At 33.4% G+C, this 26251-nt stretch overlaps 3 protein-coding genes across 3 annotated transcripts; all 3 read left to right on the plus strand.

The window, feature by feature from the left end:
* The first annotated feature begins 4521 nt into the window (after window positions 1-4521).
* On the plus strand, window positions 4522-6276 carry LOC132282226 (uncharacterized). Its single transcript, XM_059783833.1, has 4 exons — window positions 4522-4864; window positions 4963-5672; window positions 5803-5982; window positions 6073-6276. Exons 1-4 carry the CDS (start codon window positions 4522-4524, stop codon window positions 6274-6276), a joined length of 1437 nt encoding a protein of 478 aa, XP_059639816.1.
* A 13371-nt stretch (window positions 6277-19647) lies between these two features.
* Window positions 19648-20244, plus strand: LOC132282227 (putative F-box/kelch-repeat protein At1g15680). Its single transcript, XM_059783834.1, has one exon. The coding sequence runs from the start codon at window positions 19648-19650 to the stop codon at window positions 20242-20244; it is 597 nt and encodes a 198-aa protein (XP_059639817.1).
* A 3133-nt stretch (window positions 20245-23377) lies between these two features.
* LOC132282228 (F-box protein At1g49990-like) lies at window positions 23378-24778 on the plus strand. The gene has a single exon (XM_059783835.1). It carries the CDS (start codon window positions 23378-23380, stop codon window positions 24776-24778), a length of 1401 nt encoding a protein of 466 aa, XP_059639818.1.
* Window positions 24779-26251: the final 1473 nt, after the last annotated feature.

Consider the following 26251-nt stretch of genomic DNA (forward strand, 5'->3'; position numbering starts at 1 on the left):
TGTTGTTGTGTTTAAGTGACTCAGATGATGCAGTTCTTTAGTTTAGAACATTTACTTGCATGGTTTATGACTGAGATTCTGGCGATGACAATTGACAAAAGCTGGTGCAATCAAAGACGAGCGAAATGTGGTGGACAAGAAGAGGATTATAAGTGCCTGAATTGGGTGTTAATGTCTATGATTTTCACCCATAAGGTAAAAAATTTGGTAGTTCAAATTTAATGAATATATGAGGCATTCTAATTCATTATTGTATTACAAGGTCCGTGCAGAAGAATTTAACTGGTTTCATTTGTATAAATATAATTAAAAAAGAAAAAAAAAAATTGTCGGTTTTAATTTGTCTAGTGGAACACCGATGATATATCTGGTACATTGTGGAGTGAATTTTTTGTTCCAAGACTTCCAATGCGTGGTCTTTGTTTTTTGAGTAGTAATAGAGCAACTAAATCTTATTCCTGAAATAGTCACCGAACCGTGACATGGTTTGGTCACGTCAAACTCCTTAAAAAGGTAAGACTCGGAGAATAAATATCTTTCTCATTTATAATTTTTTTGCGTGAATTGACTGAAAAAATAAAAGCATGCTCAATGGTCGTGGATAGAGAAAGGTAATGGTAAGAAGATATGGTAGTTAAATATACAAATCTGACATATATATACATACAAAAAAAAAAAAAAAAATACATACATATATATATATATATATATATATATATATATATATATAAGTTTTCACAAATTAAAAAAGTTAAATAACATAATACATTCTCACAACAACATCGATCCGGGATTCACACTCCCTCTCGGCTTTGTAACGTGTTTTCTTCTTCAATAGCTATTCAATCGGTACTCTTTTTCACAATTTTTGAAAGCAAGAATTAAGACAAAATATGAAACCGATATGGTGATGGTAGAATCGAGTGTTTTTTTAATTTTATTATATAGTTTTGATAATGTTTTGTATAAATTTTTGTGGTTATCAGATGGAATCCCAAACCTACAAAGTTCAGAGAAAGTGAAAGTAGTAAACTTACAAGATCTCTAAATTACTTAAAAAAATTTCTGAAAGATGGAGTCTTGGTTTATATCTAAAAGAGGTGTTCAAACAGGAATTTTTTTTTTTTCCTTAAAAGTCTCACGTGGCCAATCCACCTCACGATTTGGTGATTATATCGGAAATATTTTTCGGGTGTTCTATCATTTTCTTTTTTTTTTTTATTTATATTTCTTGAACTCAACTATTTTTGTTTGATGCTGTTATATAGAGGTCCATTGCAAAACTTAGAATAGATGGGCACTCATCTGAACAATCTTAATTCTTGAGGGGCAGTTATTTGTACATGTTGATTAGATCCCACTGACCATTTTTCTCATTATCAGCTGGCCGTGATGATGTTATTCTTGTTTTTCAACTAGTCCTCACTTGCGCCTTCTGACCCTAGTGGTTCTTTGGTCGGAAGCCCTCAAAAGTTTCTACCTTTAATTTCTAATCAAATATTTTGGCCGATTTCAACCATTTTTTTATTTGACAGGTAATTTAGAGTGGGAATAATCATTCTATTCATGAGAATGAAAATTCATTTTATAACTAAACTTATGAAATTCCAAGTGTAAAAACTATCACTCCCTTCTACCATAACCACTTCCGTCTTTTAATACCAACTTCCACCACTACCACCGCCGTTGACTTTCACCACCGCCCACCACTTTCCACCACTACTGCCATTGCCTTTCACCACGCCACCACCTTCACCACCGCCACCTTCCACCACCGCCACTGCTACCACCTTCCACCACCACCACCACTGCCTTCCACCACCACCACCACCACCTCCACCGCCTTTCACCATCGTCACTGCTTTTCATCGCCTCACCACCACTACTGTCACCACCTTCATTGTCAACGCTTTTCGCCACTGCCACTGCCATCACCATTACCGCCTTTCGCCACCGCCACCACCTTCCACCACAAACCGCCATCGCCTTCCACCGCCACCACATTCACCTCCATTAGCTTCCACCAACACCACCACCTACACCACTACCACTTTCTACCTCCAACACCATCGTCACCACCGCCACTGCCACCACTTATTTTTAAAAAAAATTATAAAAGAATGTCATTTTGTTAATTTAATTTATTTGTTACTAATAAGAATATTTTGGAGAACTTAAATTGAAATTTATTCCATTCTAAATTTTAAATTGGTCCAATCAAATAATAGAATAATTATTAGTTCTATTTTCACTTACATTCCATTCCATTCTATTCCTGCACACCAAACACAACATAATTTCGTGAATTGGGTGTTAATGTCTACTATTCTCATTATCAGTAGGCCATGATGTTATTTTTGTTTTTTCAACTAGTCCTCACTTGAACAAATGTGTGTACGAAATTTTTGACGTCTTAATTTTACCATACATGATAAAATGCTGTGGAAACAATATTTTTGATTAGTTTTTTCCTCAATTAAATAATTAATAAAATATTGCATCAAATTTAATATTATATTATCTCGGACAATATTTCTCCTTCCCCAAGATGGGTAAACATTTGTTCAGATAGAATTGATCATTATCTATATTCATTTTTGTTAATTTATTGAATAATCGAATTTGAATTATTAATAAATTAAATACTAAATCTATATCTATTAGATCGATTAAATTACATTTGCCTCCTATAGGTGTAATTATATTCTTCTCGGAGAATTGCACATGACTCCTTGATTAAACTTTTTTTGTTGGACCACGTTAGGAGGAATTGTAATTTTACTTTTGACCTTCAATGATTATACTATATACTGATATTTTTGAAAAGTGAGTTAAAGTGAAAAGTAAATGACATATATACTGTAGTACTTTAAAATTCAATTTTACTGAAATAAGCATATTTCACTAACCAAAATAAATAAATCGTCTTGACCGTTTTTGAATTTGGAATGTGGTAGTTACTTTCTTTTTCTTTTTTCTTTTTTCCTTTTTTTTTTTTTTTTTTTTTCACCGGTTACTTTCAAACAGAGGAATTGTCAATTCCTTAGCCCACTTGTTGGTTTTTGTGATGCCTTGCCCGCTCTTTGGGCTGCCTTGGTCTGGCCTGTTAAATTTTAGGATAAACCATTTAACATTTATTTTATGATTTTGACATTTTTTGAGATTTGGGTTCAATGACACCCTTGGCATTTTTTTTTCCAATTGATTAAATTTTATAAAATGATAATTTTATTAGGGCAAATTTCTCAAAACTCCAAAAACTATTAAAAAATGATCATAAAACCTCACACAGTTTTAAAAACCCCCAACAATATAAAAATGTTATCATATTACCCAAACTCTGGCAATTGGCCGTTAAGGATATGTGAAATGACTAAATTACCCTTATTATATTCCCTTTTATTTTAAAAACCAAAAAATCATATTTTGAAAATTACAATATTATTCTTTAGCACAAAACGACCGCGTTTAGTGCCAATATAGTTGGACATCAAAACCCTGTCGTTTTATTCAAGGTAGCAGTTGTATTTTACTTAAAGCGCTGTCGTTTGATTCATTGCAGCAGTCATATATATATATTGTTACACTTGTATATTTTTGCTTATAACCCTAATTAGAACCTTAATACACTCAGACGACTAAGGTCTCTTGGGTGCGTTGAAGAAGAATCGTTTTGCTTAGAACCTTAAAACACTGAATACACTCAGACGACTAGGATCCGTGTTGAGGCGTTTCATTGTTCAAACTCTTGGGTGCGTTGCAGTAGAATCTGTGTTGTGCTTTTCATCTGTGGGTCTCATTCGTGGGTCAGTGAAGAAGCTAAAGAGTGGTCTATTCAAGGCTATTGTCTTCAATTTTGGTGGACAATATGTCGACAGGTATGTCTTTATTTGATAGTTTATGACTTTTAGTTGAACAACTTTATTCATGTGGGTCTTTGCCGTGTTGGGTATGATTCCAACAGGTTGGGACCATTGATTAAATTAGGGTTATTGTTTATTAGGGTTATTGTAATTTTATATTAAGGTTAATGTTAATGTATTGTAATTTTATATTAGAGTTAATGTAATTTTATATTAGGGTTGTGGTTCCCATTGATTAAATTAGTGTTTTGAATTTTATATGTTGTATTTTGTATTAGGGTTAGTTGTATGTATGGTTTTGTGTTTGGTTTTTAGCATTATAATTAATTAGTTGCAAACATGAATTTGTGTTTATTACAATTTGTGTTTTGATAGGTTATACACCTATTTTTAACAAATTATATTGTCTTCGAGTCCATCATGGTGGTGAATTTGTTAAGACAGAGCAAATGGAATATATTGGTGGATCTGTTATTGAGATTGATGGAGTAGATATTGACCGTATGTCAATGATTGATTTCAAAGCAATTTCACAAATAGTTGGTTGTTCTACAAATAGTGTTTTGTATTACAGAGATCTGATTGATGGGAGTTTATCAAAATTGGTTACTGACAATGATTATATTGAGATGGTGGTAAGCATCAAAAGTTCTCATTCATGAGAATTTTTGTGGTGCCACCAACTGGAGATGATAGGAATGAAAATTATGATAGGACAGTTGATGTAACTCCAGTACATGGGACTATAGTTGAGGGGAGTATAAACACTAGTGAAAAGAATGGTAATAGAGTAAAACCTAATGCTGGAGATGATAGGAATGCTAATGAAGGACAACCTAATGCTGCAACTGAAGTTTTCATAGACTTGAGTGATGACAGTTTTCAAATTGAGGATGAACCAAATGATGAAAATGATGATGAAGATGCAACATATGCAGCTGATAAAGATGAAGACTTCAATTTTGATGATGCAGATGTAGGTGATGATGTTGAAGATGCAGGTCTTGAATATGAAATGATGAAGTTGATAGTGATACTGAGTATGAGCCAAGTGAGGAGTTGAATGTAGATGCATGTGATGATCATACTGACTATGCAGCTAAATTGAATGAAGATTGTAATGTTGAGAATGAACATGCATGTGCTGATGATGCATCTGAATATGCAGGTCTTAAAGATGAAAATGATGAACTTGACAGACAAACTGAGTATGATCCAAGTGAGGAGTTGATAAGTTTAGCCAATGAAAGTGATGATGATGATGGGAATTGTGTAACTTCTACAAACTTGAACTTTAATGTGAGGAGGGACTTGAGAATCAAGAAACTACAAGTTGGACAGAAGTTTGGTTCAGCAGCTGAATTTAGAGAAGCAGTGAGGGATATAGTAATCAAAAGGAAGTTTGACCTCACTTTTGTAAGGAATGATGGAGATAGAGTGACTATCATATGCAAACAAGAATGTGGATGGAAGATTCGTGGATCTTCCAACACTAATGATGACTCATTTCAAGTAAGAGAATTCAATGATAAACATAATTGTACAGGTGTAAGGGTGAATGGACATGTGACATATAGCTATATTGCTAAGCATTATATTGGGACAGTTAGGGCTGATCCTGGTTGCACAGTGGCTGGAATAGCAGATACAGTTGAGAAAGATCTTCATGTTGTTGTGACTAAGCAGAAGGTTAGAAGGGCAAAGAGTTTGGCTATACAACTTATCGAGGGTAATCATGAACAACAATTTGGAAGAGCAAGAGATTATTGGCAGCTGGTTCTTCAAAGTAATCTTGGAAGTGTTGCTAATGTAAGTACAATGGCATATAGTGATGAAGGTCGTGCATTCTACAGGATGTTTTTTTTCGTTAGAAGCAATGTGGAGAGGATTCAAAGAAGGATATAGACCATTTATTGGTCTAGATGGAACATTCCTAAAGGGACCCTATGGGGGCCACATGTTGGTTGCAGTTGGTAGGGATGCCAACAATGGCTTATTCCCTATTGCAATTGCTTGTGTTGAGTCAGAATGTAGGGACTCTTGGGAATGGTTCTTGAATGAATTGATGGGATTGGTTGGTAACTACCTTGACTTCACATTTATCTCAGATAGACAGAAGGTATGAAACTTTTAAAAGTTTCTATTTATCACATTTTATAAAGCTTTATCTAATTATTTACATTAATTTGCACTTATATATAATTTGCAGGGCCTAGTTGAGATATTTGAAAACATGTACCGTGGAGCAGACATAAGATTCTGCCTGAAGCACTTATATGACAATTTTAAGCTAAAATACAAAGGTACAAGACTAAAGAACTTATATTGGGATGCAGCCACCGCATATACTACATCTGAGTTTGAGCTTTACATGCAAGAAATGAGGAATGTAGACAAAAATGCATATGAGTAGTTAATGAAGATTCCTAGGAAGGTGTGGGCAAGGTCATCATATAGTGGCAAGAGTAAGTGTAGCCTATGTATTAACGACATGTGTGAGTCTTTCAAAAATTTCATTGGGAAAGCAAGGGAAAAACCTTTAGTGTATATGTTTGAGAGCATCAGAAAACAGCTAATAATTAGGTTTGAAAAGAATAGGGTAGACATGGCAAGGGTAAATGGATTGTTGTGCCCAAGAATTATGGACAAGTTACAAAAGATTTCAGAAAAGGTAAGAAGGTTACATGTGGAGCCTGCTGGGAATGATAAGTATGAAGTGGATAACATCTCATACCGAGATGCAAGAGTTAGTGATTATGTCAATGTGGCAGAGAGAACTTGTTAATGTAAGTATTGGGACATAAGTGGAATACCATGCAAGCATGCATATGCTGTGGCAGTGTTCAGAAGGGATGATCCAGAAACATATGTGAGTCCTTGGTACTACAGGGACAGTTTTTTCAGGTGTTATGCCCATGTGATAACTCCAGTTTCATTGAGAAATTTGACAAGAGAAGTAGGAACTACTCCTATTTTGCCACCACCTCATAGGCCTCAACCAGGAAGGCCTAAAAAAATTAGGAAGAGAGGTCCAGATGAGGGCCCTTCAACTACTGCTGTGCCCAAGAAGAAGATAAAATTGAGGTGCAAAAAATGTCTTCGAAAGGGCCACAATGTCAGAACTTGCAAAGCAGATGAACCTGCTACAAGACCACTTAAAGGTAGAGTTGGACGACCACTACTTCAGAGGGGTACAGGTGGAGTAGGTGGTGGCAGGGATGAGAATGTTATTGGTAAGGGTGGTGGAAGACCTGCAGGTGGTGGTGGTGTTGCTGTTAGGGGTGGAAGAGGTGTTGGAAGACCTTTTGTTGCTGCTAGGGATGGAAGAGGTGGTGGAAGAGGTGTTGGAAGACCTGTTGTTGCTGCTAGGGATGGAAGAGGTGTTGGAAGACCTGTTGTTGCTGCTGCTAGGGCTGCAGGTGTTGTAAGAGGTGGACTTGGGGATGTAGGTCATTCACAGGTATCAATGCTAGTTTTTTGATATAAATGTACTAACATTTCTTGATATAAATGAATTGACATTTCTTGATATAGATGCTTGTTTGTTGTTATAAATTCATTTTTTTCATATCAATGCACTGACATTAATATTATATATGTTTGTTTAGGCTGGAGATAGGGATACTAATAGAGGTCATGGTGTTGGTATAGGAGATGTCTTAGGTCATTCACAGGTATAAATGCATTTTGTTGGAATAAATTCATTTCCTTGTTATAAATGCACTAACATTAATATTTTATATGTTTCTGTAGGCATCATTATCCAACCAACATCAAGTGTTTTATATGGATTATCCATCCACACAAGGCACACAAGATTGAAGAACCTCTTACTAATTTTTGTGATTCAAGTAAGTTCCATGCCATAAGACTAATTCATGATTTCATTAACATGGAATATAAATTCATGAAATGCTTTTATTATTTTTGTAGGTTGGTTGATGGATGATTGGTAACAGTATATTTCATTGATTTTTGGACATTTGATGGATAATGCATTGATAATACTATGCATTGATTTTTGGTGACATTTCTTTTTGTAAAGCTTGTGTTGGACAAGTGCTATGACAATGTTTTTACTTTATTGCAACCCTTAATGGTGGATGACAGTGCTATGACAGTGTATGAGACTTAATTATTTATTTTGTAACCCTTAATGGTGGATGACAGTTCTATGAGTTTTGTAATCACAACCAAACTTGATCACTTAATGCATAATTATTATTTTATGGTCTATATGTTGTATTAGGGTATCATTTTGTTGTATGGACAGGTTATGGTATGGTTTTGTGAATATGTTACATGTGGATGGATTTCATTTCTCAAGTACAGGTTGTATTACTTTATTGCACGAACAAGTTATATGGATATGTTATGGTATGAACATGTTGTACTACTTTTTGGACAGGTTATGGTATGAATGTTGCATTTGCCAATTTGGTATCAATATTGTGAACTTTAATAAAAGATAAACAGATTACTTTAACATCATAAATGCTGTAACAAGTTTAATATTATCAATGTTGTACATTATCCCTAAATCAAAGACAAAAACATCCAACTCCTAAACAAGTTAAATACTAAAAAAACTAAGTTGCACCTACTTCAATTCCCTCCCAAAGTTGACATAAACACAAAACCACAAGTAATCACCAACAAGCACTTTACTTCTCTCGAACAGTTCTCACAAAAGTAGCAATAGAAATGATGATACATGCTACGATAAGTTTCTTCATCAACTGAAGCCTTCCTTCGATGGCATACAACTTAGTCTTCAACTCTGCAATATCTTTTCTATCAACACATTGACCAACCTCAATCTTCTTCCCATTTTCATTTAAAGTTCTTGTCGAAATTGGTTCACACCATTCCCAAAATCCACATCTTCGTTTTGGACATCTGTAGTATAACTTTCCCAAATTGTCATACTCATCAGATCCTGTTACCAGAATTAGAGCTGTTTTGCTACAATCGCATTGAACATTAGTATACCTCAAATTAAGACTCCCATACTATGTGCTTGAAGAAGACATTCTGGGATTCGAATCTACAAATCAAAAATTAACATCTAATTTTAATAAAAACACTAAAAATCAACTGAAAACAACATCTAATTTCGATGGTGGTTATAGTTGAACACTAAGGTAGGGATTGTATTGTATGTATGTGTTTGAAAACAAAATTCAGAAAATGAGTTTAAACAACATCTAATGTATGATTTTAAATCTCAAAGCAATTACATTTTCAGAAATCCTCAAATAAATTAGTATCAATTGTGCTTGGGTAGGGTTACTTATTAGATTAAATTAAGGTACGAAATTACCTTAAATTAAAGTAACAATTAACCTTCACGCTTCAAGATCACTTCCTCTGGTTCCTATAATGGAGGAAACACGGTGGCTCGGGCGACTTCTAGGGCTTCCTGTAACGCGCATGGAGGAGGAAGAAAAGATGAGTAAAACGTGAAGTAACTTTTGTGGGTTTTTACCATTACAAGCTTGGGGGTATTTTCGGTATAACACATTTAAATACACATCACTTCTTTGGCACATGTGACAGCATGGGTATTTTTGTCACAAAAGTCAATTTGTCAAAGCATTTGTTAACCACGCGCTGGGTTAACGGAGCCAATTGCCAAAGTTGGGGTAATATGATAATGTTTCTATATTGTTGGGGGTTTTTAAAACTGGGTGGGGTTTTATGATCATTTTTTAATAGTTTTGGGGGTTTTGAGAAATTTGTTCATTTTAATTATTATTATTTTTATAAAATACAATATAATATATTATTATAAGAACAATATTTAGTTCTTTATCGATCAATGAGAATATACACAATTATGATGCTGATGTGGACTAATAATAAATGAGCACCTCCTATTTTAATTATCAAATCAAATATGATAGTAGCAAATATGTCTGATTTGGTAATTAAGACATGTTTATTTATTATTATTCCATTTATTATAATATGAGTGCATTACTAACTTTTTCATATTCAAAGTAATTTTAAAGTAACCCGGCTAACATTGTTTTGGGAAAGTCAAAGAAATAAATGGTGTGAGTGAGGTAAGTGTAATACTGTAATGTACCCTAAATAAAAGGAATTTTTTTATTTTTATTTTTATTTTTATGTAAGTTTGTATGTCACAAAACAAGTCAACATACAAACTTACGAACCAAAAACAAAACCGGCTTGAATGCGGCAAGAACAGATCAATAGCAAATCCTTAATCCTACTGATCCTTTTCCTAGTAGGGTTTGCATGATTTAAGGTTATAAAAAAGGTAAGTCTCTACTCTCACCAAAAAGGAGTTCTTACACTTTTCTCAGGTTTACATGGAGCATCTACGGACAGAGGTAAGCACAACTATTTCATTGCCTTTCTCTTATTGCTTTGAACCCTCGAATATTCTCAGAAAGTTTTTTCCTCTTTTTGTTTTTTTTTAATTCAATTTATTTTTTCTTCTAATTGTTTTTTTATTATTATTTTTCTCTCTCTCTCTTTTGAATAGTTTATCTCTATTTTTTTCTTAATTTTCTTTTACTTTCTTAATTATCCAAATTGATATACAATATTAACATTTATTTTCTCTCTTAATAATAGTTGTGAGAAATAAACGTCATGCCTAGCTTATTAATTAAATCAAAACTTAACTATTGCTATGCTTGGGGGCACCAAATCGGCTTTGATTTGAGATTGGAGAAACATAAGTTCAAAGTTTGTACTAAATTTTTTCCAATCCCAAATTCAAAGCACCGATTCAGTGCTCCTAAACACAAACATATGTTGATTAGTAGCTTCTATGATCAAATTATGTGCATTTTTACTTGTTCAAAGTTAAAAACCAATATTTGTCTTTCATAAATCTTAGAACTCTTCAAATTTTGAAGCCAAATAAGAGTCAATAGAAGTTTTTCCTGCAAACTCCTCAATCTCTTTGTTCTTCCTTTGTTGAATGGTTTTTTAACAATATTTTTATCAATAAAGTTCTGTGAAATTTTGCTTAACATTATTATTATTATAATTTTATTTGTTGAGTAGAGAACCAACGAAGAAGATGATACAGAAAGAGAAAGATAAAAGTTTGCAATGAAATTTAGAAATAGAAATAGAAATAGGTTAAATAATGAACAATATAGGAGTTTTATATTTATTACTTAAAAAAGTGTGTAGCTTACAAAAAGTTAATCAGAAAGAATGTTTTATTGAGTTTGGTCAATCGGGCTTCTAAACTACTGAGACTTTTTAAAAGCCTATTTTTAGAAATTTTATTATTGATAAAGAACTTTCTGAACTTAGAAGTCCGTTTTGAAACTACAAGAAGCCCAACCAAACAGGCCCATAATCGAGTTTCAAATATGCCTATCTTCCATCCCTAGTTCATACAACTTCATTACTATTATTTTTTTCTTTCTTTATGCTCTATTAGTATTGTTGGGATTTATATGCCCTAGCATAGCAAATTCCTGTTTGGATTAAAGTGACATATGTTCTTGACGTTTATGAAATATTTATGTTTTATACAATTGGTGAATTCAATGTATTATATTTCGATTCATTATAGAATTGATAGTGTCCATTTGATTACAAGAGATATTTATATATATGTTTGTGATGGCAATCAATGCATGATATATAAATAGTAATCATAAATGGTTCATAGTCGGTAATTTTGGATGGACTCATAATTAATTAAGATTTGAACTGGATCCGCGTTAGGTTGAGATATATTGCGAGAGCCGTCGTATGCAATTGCTCTCTATCACCGCCATGGCATTTGACTCTTAAGTATGAGAAAATTATAGACTCTTTTATTAATTAATAATTACTTTGATTTGTTCGGCGGACTCTTCGGGATCCTTAGACCGACACTTTGGGTAGTTATGTAATTAATAGTTAGAGGGTTATATTTTCAATATTTGCATAATTGCTACTTGTATTTATTTTGTATTGATTATGGTTGATCACAAAGTAAATTCGAAGGCCTTCGTGTATTTTTAGACAAAATGATTTATTATATATATTTATTTATTTAAATTATTATTTTTGTCAAACATATGTTTTATTGTAATCGAGTCAGAAATAATCAATGGTACCAAAATAAATATATTAATTAAGTAGTCGGATTGATGGCTATATTTATCCGATAACTAATTATACATAGAGGGGTCAAAGTGCAATATTGACTTAGAGGTTATTTATTATTTAATTGAAGTTCAATTAATTTCTTTTAGTGGAGTAGAAATTAATTTATGAATTAATTTAAATTGGGTCCATGGACCGGGCCAATCAACTATTCATTGTAGCCAATAAAATAATAGGCCCAATGGATTCTCACTCATAGCCCAACTTGATATTGGAATCATATTAAATTTGAGACATATGAATTAGAGATGGAGAAGGATTTGTTGTTTCCTTTTCTTTATTTTTATGTTGCCTATAAATATACATGGTCTATGTATATTTTAGGGGGTGATTTTTATGAGAAGGAAAAAGGAATAAATTTTCTCTCTCTAGAAAATTAGGGTTTATGTTCTCATCTAATGGAGGCTCCCACAAGCCTAGTTTTCCAAGGTAATTCATGGAGGCTTATGAGTGATTCCTAAAGGCAAAATAATTACCAAGAAGATGGAGATTCAAGGAGAAGGCATCTTGCTAAAGGATCTACAATAAGTGAAAACATTCACTTTAGAGGAAAGTTTTAAAGGTTTACTCAGACCTTTGATGTAAGTATTCAATCAATTAATTGAATGATACATCATATTTTTATTTTTGCATAAAACTTGTCTCTATGTGATGAATCAAGATCTATGAATCTAAATCCCTCGAAAAGTTTTTAAAACTTGCACGTTTCCCAACAGTGGTATCAGAGCATGGTTTGATTCATTACTAGAGATCATGATTTTATGAAAATCATCATTCATGGATCCAAAATTATATTCATATATATTTTTATTGATGTATGTTGATGTATGATTTAATATGTTGATATATATTGATACATGATGATATATGAATAATTGTGAATGAATGATGATGTATGGTTGTGCCATGGATGAAGCTTATAGGTTAAATTAATGTAATTTTATCTTTGGATGAATGTAATTGAGGCTTTGATTTAGCTGTTTGAAAGTTCAATGATGTAATTTAATTTTTTTCATTGTATTTCAAATTGTAAATATTTTTAAAGCCATGTAATCTTCGTCAAAGGATGCTATGAAGTTTCAAGAACATCCAAGAGGGTTAAATTAGGCTTCAGGAATTTTCTGGGATTTTTTAGAAATTTTTCTGGAATTTTTTAAGGCCTAATTTAATTTCTGGAATTTTTCGGCGATTTTTCGGCGACCGGAAAGTTGTCGGCGGCAAGGTTTTGGCCGGAGATCAAGAGGGATTGATGGGAAATAATCCCATGTGACGCGGCTAATGATAGACCCTCGCGCATTACTTAGAGCATATAAATGTTAAAAGCTTAATCCATTGGCCATTTAAATTGCTTCTGTATGTTATTTATTTATTTAACTGATGCATGGAATAATTAATTGTTTATTATTATTATTCATGCATTGGATCCATGATATTTAATTAAATGACTTGATTTATATTAATTAAATTATGAAAATTAATTAGATTTGATTACTAATTAATTTGAGAGCACTTATTGGGAAACGAAAAATTATTTTTGTAAATTATTTTTAAAGTGTGTTTCAAATTAAATATTAGTGAATCATTTAAAGTCTAAATATTTTTTAAATTTAATTGGATTAAAATTAAGACGTTTAGCATGCATCATATCATGTATTTTAATAAAATGAAAACCCTAATTATGAATGATTAAAAAAAATTGAGTGGGAGCGGGAATTTTTATACATTGCCTCATGGCCTTCGTTATTAACACCATTGTAATTAGATCTTCAAAAATAAGGCCCCACGCATGATTTGAAGAGTCTTAATATTACAAGAATGGTTGTCTCATGAAAATAAAAATATTAAATGTTCATTGTAATTAGATCTTTAAAAATAAGGCCCTACGCATGATTTAAAAAGTCTAGATTATAATGACAACATATTTAATGTTTTATTTTTCGTTAGAGCTTTAATAACGTTATACACTCAATCTAAAATTAATAGTGTTAGCTCCCCAACGGAGTGGTCTACACTAGGTGATTTTAGAAAGGCTAAACATAATCGGGACTCATTTCATATAGATAGACAAGACATTATCTTAAGAAATATGGAGATGATGGGATTTGCCCGCCAATAACAATAATGAATTTCGCCAACCGAATAAGTTATTGGTGTATTGGTTATCCGATTTTTCATGCAGTGGTTAAGGGACCCACATATTATTTTAATGGAAGTGCTCATCTAATAGCAAATGTATCTCTACAATAGTAATAATGAACTCCTCTAACAGGATAAGTTATTGACATATTGATTGGTTGATTTATTATGCTACAGAGTTGAGGGACCCACATTAATTAAAAGGGATTGTTCACCAATAATGATAATGATCTCTTGTTCGATTGAGATTTATTATATTATGTGGTAAACAAACTCATTTTAATTTTAAATATGCATGACAGTATTAATAATTCACCTTGCATATTGTATGAATGCATTTATATTCAATTTAATTATGTTTAATCCAGTTTATCTGCTTGCTTACATATTCAATGTAACTGGACCTCATTAATATTGACTGGGAAAGGAATTTAGATATTTTATTCACAACGTAAGGGTACAAACGTATTTACTACTCCTAAACCTAATCCTTTTACTTTAAGATACCCAAGAGAACATTAATGCTTTGAATAAGTGAAATAAGGCAAATGAGATGACTTGGTGCAATATTCAAGAGTTTATCTCGAATACGCTCCAAAGCTAACATTTACATTATTTTATTTTCTTTAAGCATCATGTTAAATGTCAATATGATGTTTTGGTGAGATTAGATAGACAGTATGCCAAAGTACTATATCAGACTTGAATAGCATCAAGATAGCCTAAGGAACTCCAGTATGAAATCGAATTTTGGAAAATGATTGTTTATTATTTAAAAATTAGCTGGAGATCAATAGGGCTGACTTGAGTGGTAAGTTTCAGGTTGACATGATTATTACCTTGTTACCAAACTCGTTCGATTCTGTTAGAGTGAACTAAATAAGGAATCAGTTTGAGTTCACACTCGCTGATATTCTTATAGAATTGGTAACAGATGAAGGGATAATCAAAAGTATAGGCGTTCCTATCAATCTAACCTAGTCTATACCATCTTCTTCTAGGCCCAAGTGGACGGGCAAAGCAAAGAAGAAGGATGATAATAGGACTAGGCTAGCACAAAACATGGGTATCCAAAAGGTTAAAGGGAATAAGGCAGTGTATGTTGAGGGCGAATGAAACTGTTTATTTTGCCATTAACTAAAACACTATAGGACGAACTGTCTAAGCAATGACGTGGCATAGGAAAATATATATTTAATCATTGAGCCATGTTATGTGGTTGCATCTATTAATTTCTGATGGATAGATTCTAAAGCCACTAAACATGTTTGCAATTCATCGTAAGGATTTCAGGAATCCAGAAGCCTTGATGATATGGATATATATTTATCTTTTGACCTGATGCTAAGGTTGTAGTTAGGTCAGTGGGAGTATTACATCTGAAATTAGAGATTATGAGGATATTAGTATTAGAAAACTATCTTTATGCACAGAAGTTAGACGCAATCTAATTTTTGTTTCACTTATGGTTTATAAAAACTGTGTTGTTATTTTGTAAAACTGGTTTTATAAAATTAAATAAATATGCTATTGCTTCTGGTGCATTGAAAGATGGTTAATATACTATAATCACAAACTCTTAAGATTTGTAGGATGTAAAAACTAATGCTGCATCTTCTAGATTGAATGTTAAGAGAAAAATTGTTATTCCTAACTCATTGTATTTTTAATGTCTATTTTTGGGTTGTTATCATCAAAATAAGATTCAAAGATTGGTCAAAGAAGGTTAATTACCTAGTGAGGCAGGGGAGCCTAAACCAAACTTGTGAACCCTGTTTTGAAGGATAGATAACTCTTAGGGCTTAATCAGCCAGATGAAATAGATATAAAGGACAATTGGAGTCGGTACACACTGACACGTGTGGTCTTATGAACATCCAAGCAAGATTACTCACGTTTTGGATAAGTTTATCTGATGCAACACAAGTTTTAAACTCTTGGTATATTCTGAGAAGGTCAAGACTGACGTGGAGCACATATTAGGTATACTTATCAAGACACTTCGATCTGATCGAGGATATGAGTATTTCTTCGGATAGTGCAAAGACTATATGGTCAATGAGGGTATTGTGTACCAGTTTTCCGCAATTGACGCTAAATGCATTTAGGTGTCAAATAGAAATAACAAAATTCCACTTAACATGGTTAGATCTATGATCAGTTATGTCACATTATCTCTTTCATTTAAGAGTTTAGATTTAATGATATCGATGCGTATTATGAACTGCATTCCATCTTAGTCTGTCTCAAGGATACCGTTGAGCTGTGTTTTTGACTAAATCCTAGTTTGAATCACATGCGCATATGGGGTAGTCTTACACATGTGCGCTTAATATGGACAAGTAAGTTGGAAACAGATCATACGCATAATAGATTTGATAGCTACTCTAAAATGTCACTAGGACGGATTATTTTATGATCTCAATGATAAAAGTTGATTGTTTACACTCACTGTTTATCTATAGGAGAATCATATTATGAATCACACACCTAGTAACATAATGTTAGAGAATATGGTATGAGTACCAGATGTACCACATGTGAACACACTTATTATAGAGATTGAGAATAATATATGAATTCTCTATTGATGCGTCAGCATCATCTAGTACACAGATTCCTGCATCGGTACATTAATGTAGTGGGAGGATTATTATCCAACCGACAGAATCATGTTTTTAGGTGAGACCATTATGGACATCCCTGTTAAACATGAGTTGGACCCAGTAAGCTACACGGAAGCGTGAACCGATATGGATACAGATCGTTTTGGCGAGTTACTATGAAATCAGAGTTGGAATCTATGTATTCTAATAAATTCTGGGATCTTGTAGAATTTTCTAGTAGGGTGATACCTATGGAAGGCAAGTTAATCTACAAAAAGATATCAGAAGATTTCTTAGTGAATAAATCATAAGTGTACAAGGGAATGTCATTATTTTTCTTAATTCTATATATTGATGACATCCTACTCATTTATAATGACGTGGAAGTTTTGTCATCAATAAAAAGGTAGTTGTTCAATTACTTTTAAATGAAAGATTTTCAAGATGTAAGCTATATTCATAGGATCGAGCTTTTGCAAGATCAGGTTAATAATCCTACATTGATAAAGTTTTGACCAGGTTTGGTATGCATAACTCAAAGAATGAGTTCTTGCTTTATTGATATGGATTGCTCTCTCTAGTAAGTAGTTTTTCAAAACTATCAAAGGAGATTGAGCAAATGAGACTGGAACAATATGCTTCGGCATATGAGAGTCTCATATATGCCATGGTCTATACCAAACAGGACATCCGCTACATAATAGGGATAGTCAGTAAAGATCAGTCCAATACTGGACTTGACAACTAGTCTGTTGTGAAAAATATCATTAAATACCTAAGGAGAACCAATGATATCATACTCATTTATGGATGTGATGATATGGTCCTAGTCAGGTATGCTAATTCTGATTTTTAATCAGAAGTAGATACTATGAGGTTCATGACTTAGTGTATGTTCACTTAATGAAAGGGAAATCAGTTGGTAGATTGTTAAGCAGATTTCAACTGCTGATTCAAACCTGCAGGTGGAATATATTGCAGCCTTAAAGGCGGCAAAGGAAGCCTATTGGTTTGATCTCACTGATTTAGAGGTTGTGGAGCATACTAGCCTACCTATCGAGCTATATTGCGACAATAGTGTAGAAGTAGTCCAAACCAATGACCCACGGTTCTATAAAGGAACAAGATACACTAAGAGGAAGTATCATGTTCAACATGATATTGTCCGGCAAAAAAATGTACTTGTAGCTAGAACATTGTATTGGAACACAACTTTGTTGATCCATTATCAAAGGTGTTATTGATCAATAATTTTGATCATCATCTGGATAACATTGGAATTAGGTGCAATTTGAATTGGCTATGAGGGCAAGTGGGAGCTGTTGGGATTTATATGCCCTGGCATAGCAAATTCCTGTTTGGATTAAAGTGACATATGTTCCTGACGTTTATGAAATATTTATGTTTTATACAATTGGTGAATTTAATGTATTATATTTCGATTCATTATAGAATTGATAATGTTCATTTGATTACAAGGGATATTTATATATATGTTTGTGATGGCAATCAATGCATGATATATAAATAGTAATCATAAATGGTTCATAGTCGGTAATTGTGGATGGACTCATAATTAATTAAGATTTGAACTGGATCCGCGTTAGGTTGAGATATATTGCGAGAGCCGTCGTATGCAATTGCTCCCTATCACCGTCATGGCATTTGACTCTTAAGTATGAGAAAATTATAGACTCTTTTATTAATTAATAATTACTTTGATTTGTTCGGCGGACTCTTCGGGATCCTTAGACTGACACTTTGGGTAGTTATGTAATTAATAGTTAGAAGGTTATATTTTTAATATTTGCATCATTGCTATTTGTATTTATTTTGTATTGATTATGGTTGATCACAAAGTAAATTCGAAGGCCTTCGTGTGTTTTTAGACAAAATGATTTATTATATATATTTATTTATTTAAATTATTATTTTTGTCAAAAAAATGTTTTATTGTGATCGAGCCAGAAATAATCAAAGGTACCAAAATAAATATATTAATTAAGTAGTCGGATTGATGGCTATATTTATCCGATAACTAATTATGCATAGAGGGGTCAAAGTGATGTTATTTATTATTTAATTGGAGTTCAATTAATTTCTTTTAGTGGAGTAGAAATTAATTTATGAATTAATTTAAATTGGGTCCATGGACCGGGCCAATCATTAATTCATTGTAGCTAATAAAATAATAGGCCCAATGGATTCTCACTCATAGCCCAACTTGATATTAGAATCATATTAGATTTGAGACATATGAATTAGAGATGGAGAAGGATTTGTTGTTTCCTTTTCTTTATTTTTATATTGCCTATAAATATACATGGTCTATGTATATTTTAGGGGGTGATTTTTATGAGAAGGAAAAAGGAATAAATTTTCTCTCTCTAGAAAATTAGGGTTTATGTTCTCATCTAATGGAGGCTCCCACAAGCCTAGTTTTTCAAGGTAATTCGTGGAGGTTTATGAGTGATTTCTAAAGGCAAAATAATTACCAAGAAGATGGAGATCTAAGGAGAAGGCATCTTGCTAAAGGATTTACAATAAGTGAGAACATTCACTTTAGAGGAAAGTTTTAAAGGTTTTACTCAGACCTTTGATGTAAGTATTCAATCAATTAATTGAATGATACATCATATTTTTATTTTTGTATAAAACTTGTCTCTATGTGATGAATCAAGATCTATGAATCTAAATCCCTCGAAAAATTTTTAAAACTTGCACGTTTTCCAACAAGTATAGTATAGAAATTTAACTCTGATAATACAAAATGTTCTTTTAATTGTTGTAGTATATCTCGGCACCTATCTTGCTCGTAAAATTCACTGTCATTTTCTTTTAATGATTTCCTTACCATATTTTAATACAATTCATCTTCTACACAGTTGATTAGAATGGAATTCTCAACAAGAAGTTGTGAACAGTATGAGCTTCCTGAGTGGCTGCTGCTAGAAGTTCTTTTAAGACTTCCGGTGAAATCGATCTTGAGATTCAAATGTGTGTGCAAGGACTGGCTCTCTCTCATTTCTGATCCTTCTTTTATTCGCTCCTATAATTCTCAAAGAATGAGTGACCCATCTCCATCCTTCGGAATCATTTATAGGTACATATATGCGTCGGAGTTTCAAAAAGTGCTCAATCGTCTGTGTCCTCCTGATGTGTACAAATCAAAAAAATTATCTTTTTCGTGTCTTTATTCTTCTCGAGAAGAAACTGAAGCTAAACTCTTTAAGGTCTTAGCTGCAAGCAACGGGTTGGTTTTGTGCTGTTCTTTGGATTCACAGACTCACTATGTGGGTGATCTGGTCACAGGGCATTGGGTTACTCTGCCCGGAGCAAACAGCGATTATATGAGCGCAGGGATTGTTAACCAAGTGAATGAGGAAAATGTGGTTACAAGTTACACGGTGGTGTGTATTAAACAGCAGCAATATTGGTCTGAATTGTTCAAATTGGCAATCTTTCTTCAAACACTGGTGAATGGACGTTGATAGAAAGGTCTCTCACTGAGCCTGTTCGATTAGTGCTCAATCGTGGCACTGTCGGTGCCCCTTGATTTTTAATGGGATAATGCATTGGTTTACTTATGAAGATGGAATGGTGGCGTTTGACCCTTATGCTAAGCATTGCCGACTGATGAAGCTTCCCGAGAATATCAACATTGACAATGCATACAAACATGGTGGACTTTACAATCTATGCGAGGTGTGCCAAGGACGGTTGAGATATTTTGAGGTAGCTCCTCCCGACACAGGCCTGAATTATCATCTCACTTTCTTCAAAATATGGATATTGAAAGACTATGATCGATAAAGAGGAATGGTGTTTAGAGCATCAAGTCAGGCGGGGAGACATTTGGTCAGATGATCCTAACCTAAATGCCTCCTTGTTACTTGCCAATTTTATTCCATTAGCTTTCCACCCATGTAACTTGGATATAGTCTACCTAGGATGCATGAAGCCTCCTTGCATTGTATCTTATAGTATCCAAAATAAGTGTTTGGAAGTTTTTTCTCGTCACCTTTGCAGTAAAACCATATGTTGGAGCTCCATGATGCCGTCTCTATTCCCAATCTGGCCAGCAGTACCATCTGGGCTTCGAAAGGCCAACATCGATCCGGTACTAGATCCTCATTGAAGAGACTATTAAGGCTTCTGAAAAGAAACGCTAGCTTCTTCGTTGCTACTGTTTTTTTTATGAAGCATTTGTTTAATTAGTTAACAACGTACATTTTACTTGTACAGTAAATTTTAGATTCTGATGATGACAAAGATGGTGCTGTATAAGTGCATGTTACTGTCTATGATTCTCACCATTAAGCTAAAATTTTTGGTATCTAGAATTTAATAAATGTGGCATTCTAATTATTCTTGGTTTGTGCACAAGAATTTACCTCTTTCCTCTTTTCTTTATAAGATTCAGGAGCAATGATACTGTATATATTAACTAACAAGTACCTTAGAGTACTTAATATTGCTGTCACTCGTGTTGTTATGACAGTAGTTATTTCTTTCTGTAATTTTTTTTTTATTACATCTGAAATTTTATCAAAATAAAGGATCTTTTTGCCAATGTTTTCTCCATTACATACCAGCAAATTTCCATAATTTATGCTATATCTATAATGTGAAATGCCAAAAATATGAATGAGCTGAAATTAGCCCTTTGATCTCAGAATCATTTCATTTTTAATAATTAAATTTCAAGAAAGTTATAGGTATGATGTTGGTTTAGATTATGAATGATGAATGAGGTAAAAATTGAGAGTAACATCAAGAGTTGTAACTATTAAAGTAATTAAAAGTGTATATTAAAAAAATAAAATAAAAAATATGTATTAAATAAAATTTCTATATACTTTTAATCTAAGTCACAAAGAGCGACTGCGGGAGCGAGAGCGCGAAAGCGTTTTATGAAAGCGAGAGCGTCTTGAAAGCGTCTGTATATTATGTTTAAATAAAATTATATTAGGTCATGACATATATATTTTATATTTTTTTATTTATTTAAATCCATATGCAAATATATTTATTATTATTTATTTCATTAATGATATATGTAATAAATATGTTAACTTTTCTCACTAAATAGATGCGTGATTTATTTGTAATATTCTCCAATTGGGAAGTTTTTTAGTGATATATTTTTAAACATGTATAATTAATATATATATATATATATATATATATATATATATAGTATAGCAATGCCATACAGTTAGGGCACACGTGGAGTTTAAGTAATTAATGTATATATTGAGTAACAATGTAAGTAATAAATGCATATATGGTAATAAAGGTGTTCCATGGTGATAAAGGTGTTCCATGTCACTGGAACTCTAACAAATTTAGCAATATAAAATGAATGGGATAATTTTACTGATATCTTATGAGGTTTGGCCAAATATCACCCTCAAATATATTTCGAAACCCTCAAATATATTTCGAAAATAACTATCACTCATATTATAAACGTTTATTCTGTTTTTCACTTACACCCCAAAAGTTAATTGACAGGTGTGTCAGACCACTTTTTACATGTAAAAAGACATTCTTACTCTTTGACTTTGGTTTAATCCACTAAATTGTTTCTTTAATGATTCAAATGATATGTTTACTCTAATTTGACTTTACTTTGACTAACTAACTTATTTCTTTAAAGGATTAAACTATCCTGAATGATTCGTAAATTTACAATTAAATTTTCTTTAAATATATATATGTATATTATATATATATATATGGGGGTAGGTGGGGGTAATAATCTGTAGAGAAGAGAGAGAGACAAAAAAGCCTTAATATATATATAAAGGGGCACTCTGAAACTAGGGTTTCATGTCTTGTTAATCTGTGACTCGTAAATGTAGAAAAGAGAGAGACACAGTGGTTTTGTTAATTTGGGTTGTAGAGTTGTGCCTGTAGAGAAGAGAGAGAGGTTGTATCTATAGAGAAGAGAGAGACAGAGACAAAAGTGTGATAGTAAGTAAGAGTTTTAATTAGGGGTGAATAAATATGATTAAAAAATTTAGGAGTAAAGATGTATTTTCTTTTGTTTTTAAGGGAGACAGTGACGGAAAAGCTAAAATGGATTTAAGTGATGGTTATTTTTGAAAGATGTTTGAGATTGATATTTGGTCAAACTTAAAGGGGGTGTCAGTAAAATTAACACAAAATAAATTGGTATAAAAATTATGAATTAGGAAAAAAAATTCGTGAATTGTAAAAATTAAATTCGTGAATTTTGTACAAATACACTCTCAAATCACAAATTTGCGTGTAGAGTTTGAGAACGGACCTCTTTGACCTAATTGTGTGACTAAGCTTTTAATAGCAAGTTATTCGTTAATACTTAGACAAATTAACTAAGACATTTTGAATGTTTAACAAAATTTGCATTTGTAGTAAAATTAAAATATTAATTTTTTTTTTAATACTTTAATATTTACAGTAGATATCTAATCACGTGCCTGACACGTGGTTTTTACTAGTATATAATAAATATATATACACAGAGAGAGAATCTAACAAATAATCAGGTCAAGTTGGTCGGTTGCGGACAGGAAGTAGCATCCCCATTTGACGTGAGTTGGGGGTTAAACTGAACCTGCGTTCAACTGCCCAGACATGGATAGCAGCATCAGAAGAACCAATCCAGATGATGATGATGATGATGATTTCGATGTGGGTTTTGGTCATCTTCATCAAATTACCAATCTCAACACCAACGGAAAGAGAAGACATCCTCAGACACAGGTAAGCACAATCGAACCCATCACTCCTCAATCTGAACAACCACCAGATCGCGATGCTGAAAACTCTCTTAATGACTTCACTTACTTTCAAGAATGGCTATTGTTAGAAATTCTTGTAAGATTGCCTGTAAAATCAATCTTTAGGTTCAAATGTGTATGCAAACACTGGCTCTCTATCATTTCCGATCCTTCTTTTGCTCGCTCCTATGTTATCAATCGATCGTCTCAGTGCTTCAGAATCCTTTATCGGTACATTTATGTTTCGGGTTTTCAAGAAATTCTATGCCGTCTTCGTCCTGATGTGTACATGTCCCAGAAATCATCTCTTCTGTTTCTATCTTCTTTTGAAGAACAACAACAATTGGATCAGTATAAGGTCTTAGCAATGAGTAATGGGTTGTTTTTGTATTGTTTGTTGGGGCCTTTGATCTACTATGTGTGCGATCCGGTTACCGGACAGTGGGTTAGCCTGCCTAGACCTGGAAAAAATATCCATTTCCGCCCTGCATATACTGGGGAAGGGCTTGTTAGCCGAGTGAATGATGAAAATGTGGTAACGAGCTACAAGGTGGTGCGTGTCGAATGGATTCCTGAGGAGTCTAATGTGCTCAATTTGGAGGCCTTCTCTTCCGACACAGGTGAATGGAGGGAGGTTAAGCTGTTTGTGGCTCATGGTGTTCGATTGCTCAAACGTGGCGTTGGCCCTATTCTCTTTAATGGGATACTGCATTGGTTTACTTATGAACACGGAATGGTGGCCTTCGACCCTTACAAGAATGCTAGGGAGGGCCATCTCATAAACTTGCCCGAGGGCAGGGACACTGCAAGTGTTTACAAATATGATGGAATTTTCCGGATGTGCGATGAGTGCCAGGGACACCTGAGATATTTTGAGACAGCTCCTGATATAGAGAACCATTTTTGCTTCAGCATGTGGGAACTCAAAGACTATGATAAAGGGGAATGGTATTTGGAGCATCAAGCCACACTTCGAGACATTTGGTCGGATGATCCTAACTTAAATGGAAATTTGTTAAGGGTGACTTTTGTTCCGTTAGCTTTCCATCCATTTAAATTGGATGTGGTGTATCTAAGATGCGTAGAGCTTTGTTGCATCGTGTCTTATAGCATGCGAACAAAAAAGATGGACGTTACATTCCTTCCCATTAGCAGTGCACACAACCTTTCTTGGCGCGTGCTGATTCCATTTGTGCTTCCAATGTGGCCGACACCAGTTCCTCCTCTCTCTCGGAAGGCCATTAAGAGTTTCTAAATTATTCATGTGTTTCTTTTTATGGTCTTTAACAAACTGCACTGCTTGCACTTTCTTTTTCCCCCCTTTTCCCTATAAGTAGCAAACCGTTGTTATCATCTGCCTTTTTACTATAATGCAGTTCTTTATCCCAAACGTTTTACTGCCTTTTCTTTTTGCAATTCTGTAATCTTTCGTTAGATAATATTAAGGTCTCTAATAATTTTGCAATAATTTAGATATATACAGTCAAATTAAGATGATATGCATTCAATTTTATTTCTACATATTAGTTTTCTTTGTAACAATCATTATTTTATCTTGGCTATGTTTGATACAAGGTCTTCGATGTGACTGTAAAAATGGATAAAGAATAGAAGTAGGGGGGTATGATCATTGATTTGGGAACAACAGGAAGGAGATTCTATGTTTTATTAGTTGCTTTTACCAGATGAAGTTTTTGTGGAATATCTTATGCTATAATTGCATCACAATTTAGACTTAAATGATTCTCTTTCAGCTTCTTGATTTGATATTTATTGATTGAAAATGCTTCTTGCTGTCCAGTGGTATGCATTAATTGGCGTTTTGGTAAGTTAATTATTCTTCCTTTTTTATTTATTTATTTTTATTGACTTTGCTTTGCATACTTTCTGTGCTGCCATTATATTAGTTTATTTAACAAGCATGAGCTTCGCTGATTATATAGGACAGTAAATTTTCCAACATGTATCTGTTAAAGGGAATAAAACTCTAGTCTGGCCATGAATGATGAAACATGAGTTTAAGGCATTGCTATTGATAAGTAGCATCTATCTGTTGGGAACACTCCGTGCCTAATCATTGCCAGTAATCAATGGGGTGTTAAGAGGGGAATGTGCTATGTCTAAAATTTGGAACTTGGCCATACCTTTTTCTTCCTTGGGATATTTGACTGATAATCACTGGATCTCAGAGTAGGTTTGTGAGATAATGAACATGCTGCTAATATATTATGAGTCTCAATCTAATTGGTAGAAGAATGCATAGATTCCATCAGTCCCTAACATGGTGAATTCTTCGAGTGGTTAGTGATGACTGATGACGGGTAAATGTTTGATCATCTGACAGTAGAAAAGAAACCACAAAATTGATAGCCCTTTTTCTTCATTGCAGGGCATATCATCTGGCTGGTTGGTAATGAGATACCTGCATACCCAAAAGGGAGCACTGGTTAAAAAACAACCATTTGATTTGATTTTGTTTGTTGCTCTTCCTTAGCAGTGGGAAGCGAGTGATTAACAAAATCATCGAAACCTAGTGGGAAGCTTGCTATATTTGACTCTAACTAGACCTTACATTGCTTATACCGAATTTCCAGCCTTGTCTTCGGGTGTGCTTCATCTCAGACTGAAGTCAAGTACTTCTGAGTTGTTCTTTGCCAAAAACCCTCCTTTCGACCTAGAAATACCGACTATAAATAGCTTTAGTGTGGGAGTTCATGTTTTTTTTTTC

The sequence above is a fragment of the Cornus florida genome, unplaced genomic scaffold (assembly GCF_030987335.1).
Source record: "Cornus florida cultivar Cherokee Brave unplaced genomic scaffold, ASM3098733v1 CherokeeBrave_3.0.0_Hap2_Chr11, whole genome shotgun sequence".
NCBI lineage: Eukaryota > Viridiplantae > Streptophyta > Magnoliopsida > Cornales > Cornaceae > Cornus > Cornus florida.

What these genes read in the sequence shown, in the direction of transcription:
- LOC132282226 (XM_059783833.1), top strand. Translation starts at nt 4,522, where the DNA reads ATGAGAATTTTTGTGGTGCCACCAACTGGAGATGATAGGAATGAAAAT. An exon ending in TGATGATGTTGAAGATGCAG is followed by an intron (nt 4,865 to 4,962) that starts GTCTTGAATATG and finishes CTGACTATGCAG; the next exon opens with CTAAATTGAATGAAGATTGT. An exon ending in TTATCTCAGATAGACAGAAG is followed by an intron (nt 5,983 to 6,072) that starts GTATGAAACTTT and finishes TATAATTTGCAG; the next exon opens with GGCCTAGTTGAGATATTTGA.
- LOC132282227 (XM_059783834.1), top strand. Translation starts at nt 19,648, where the DNA reads ATGGAATTCTCAACAAGAAGTTGTGAACAGTATGAGCTTCCTGAGTGG.
- LOC132282228 (XM_059783835.1), top strand. Translation starts at nt 23,378, where the DNA reads ATGGATAGCAGCATCAGAAGAACCAATCCAGATGATGATGATGATGAT.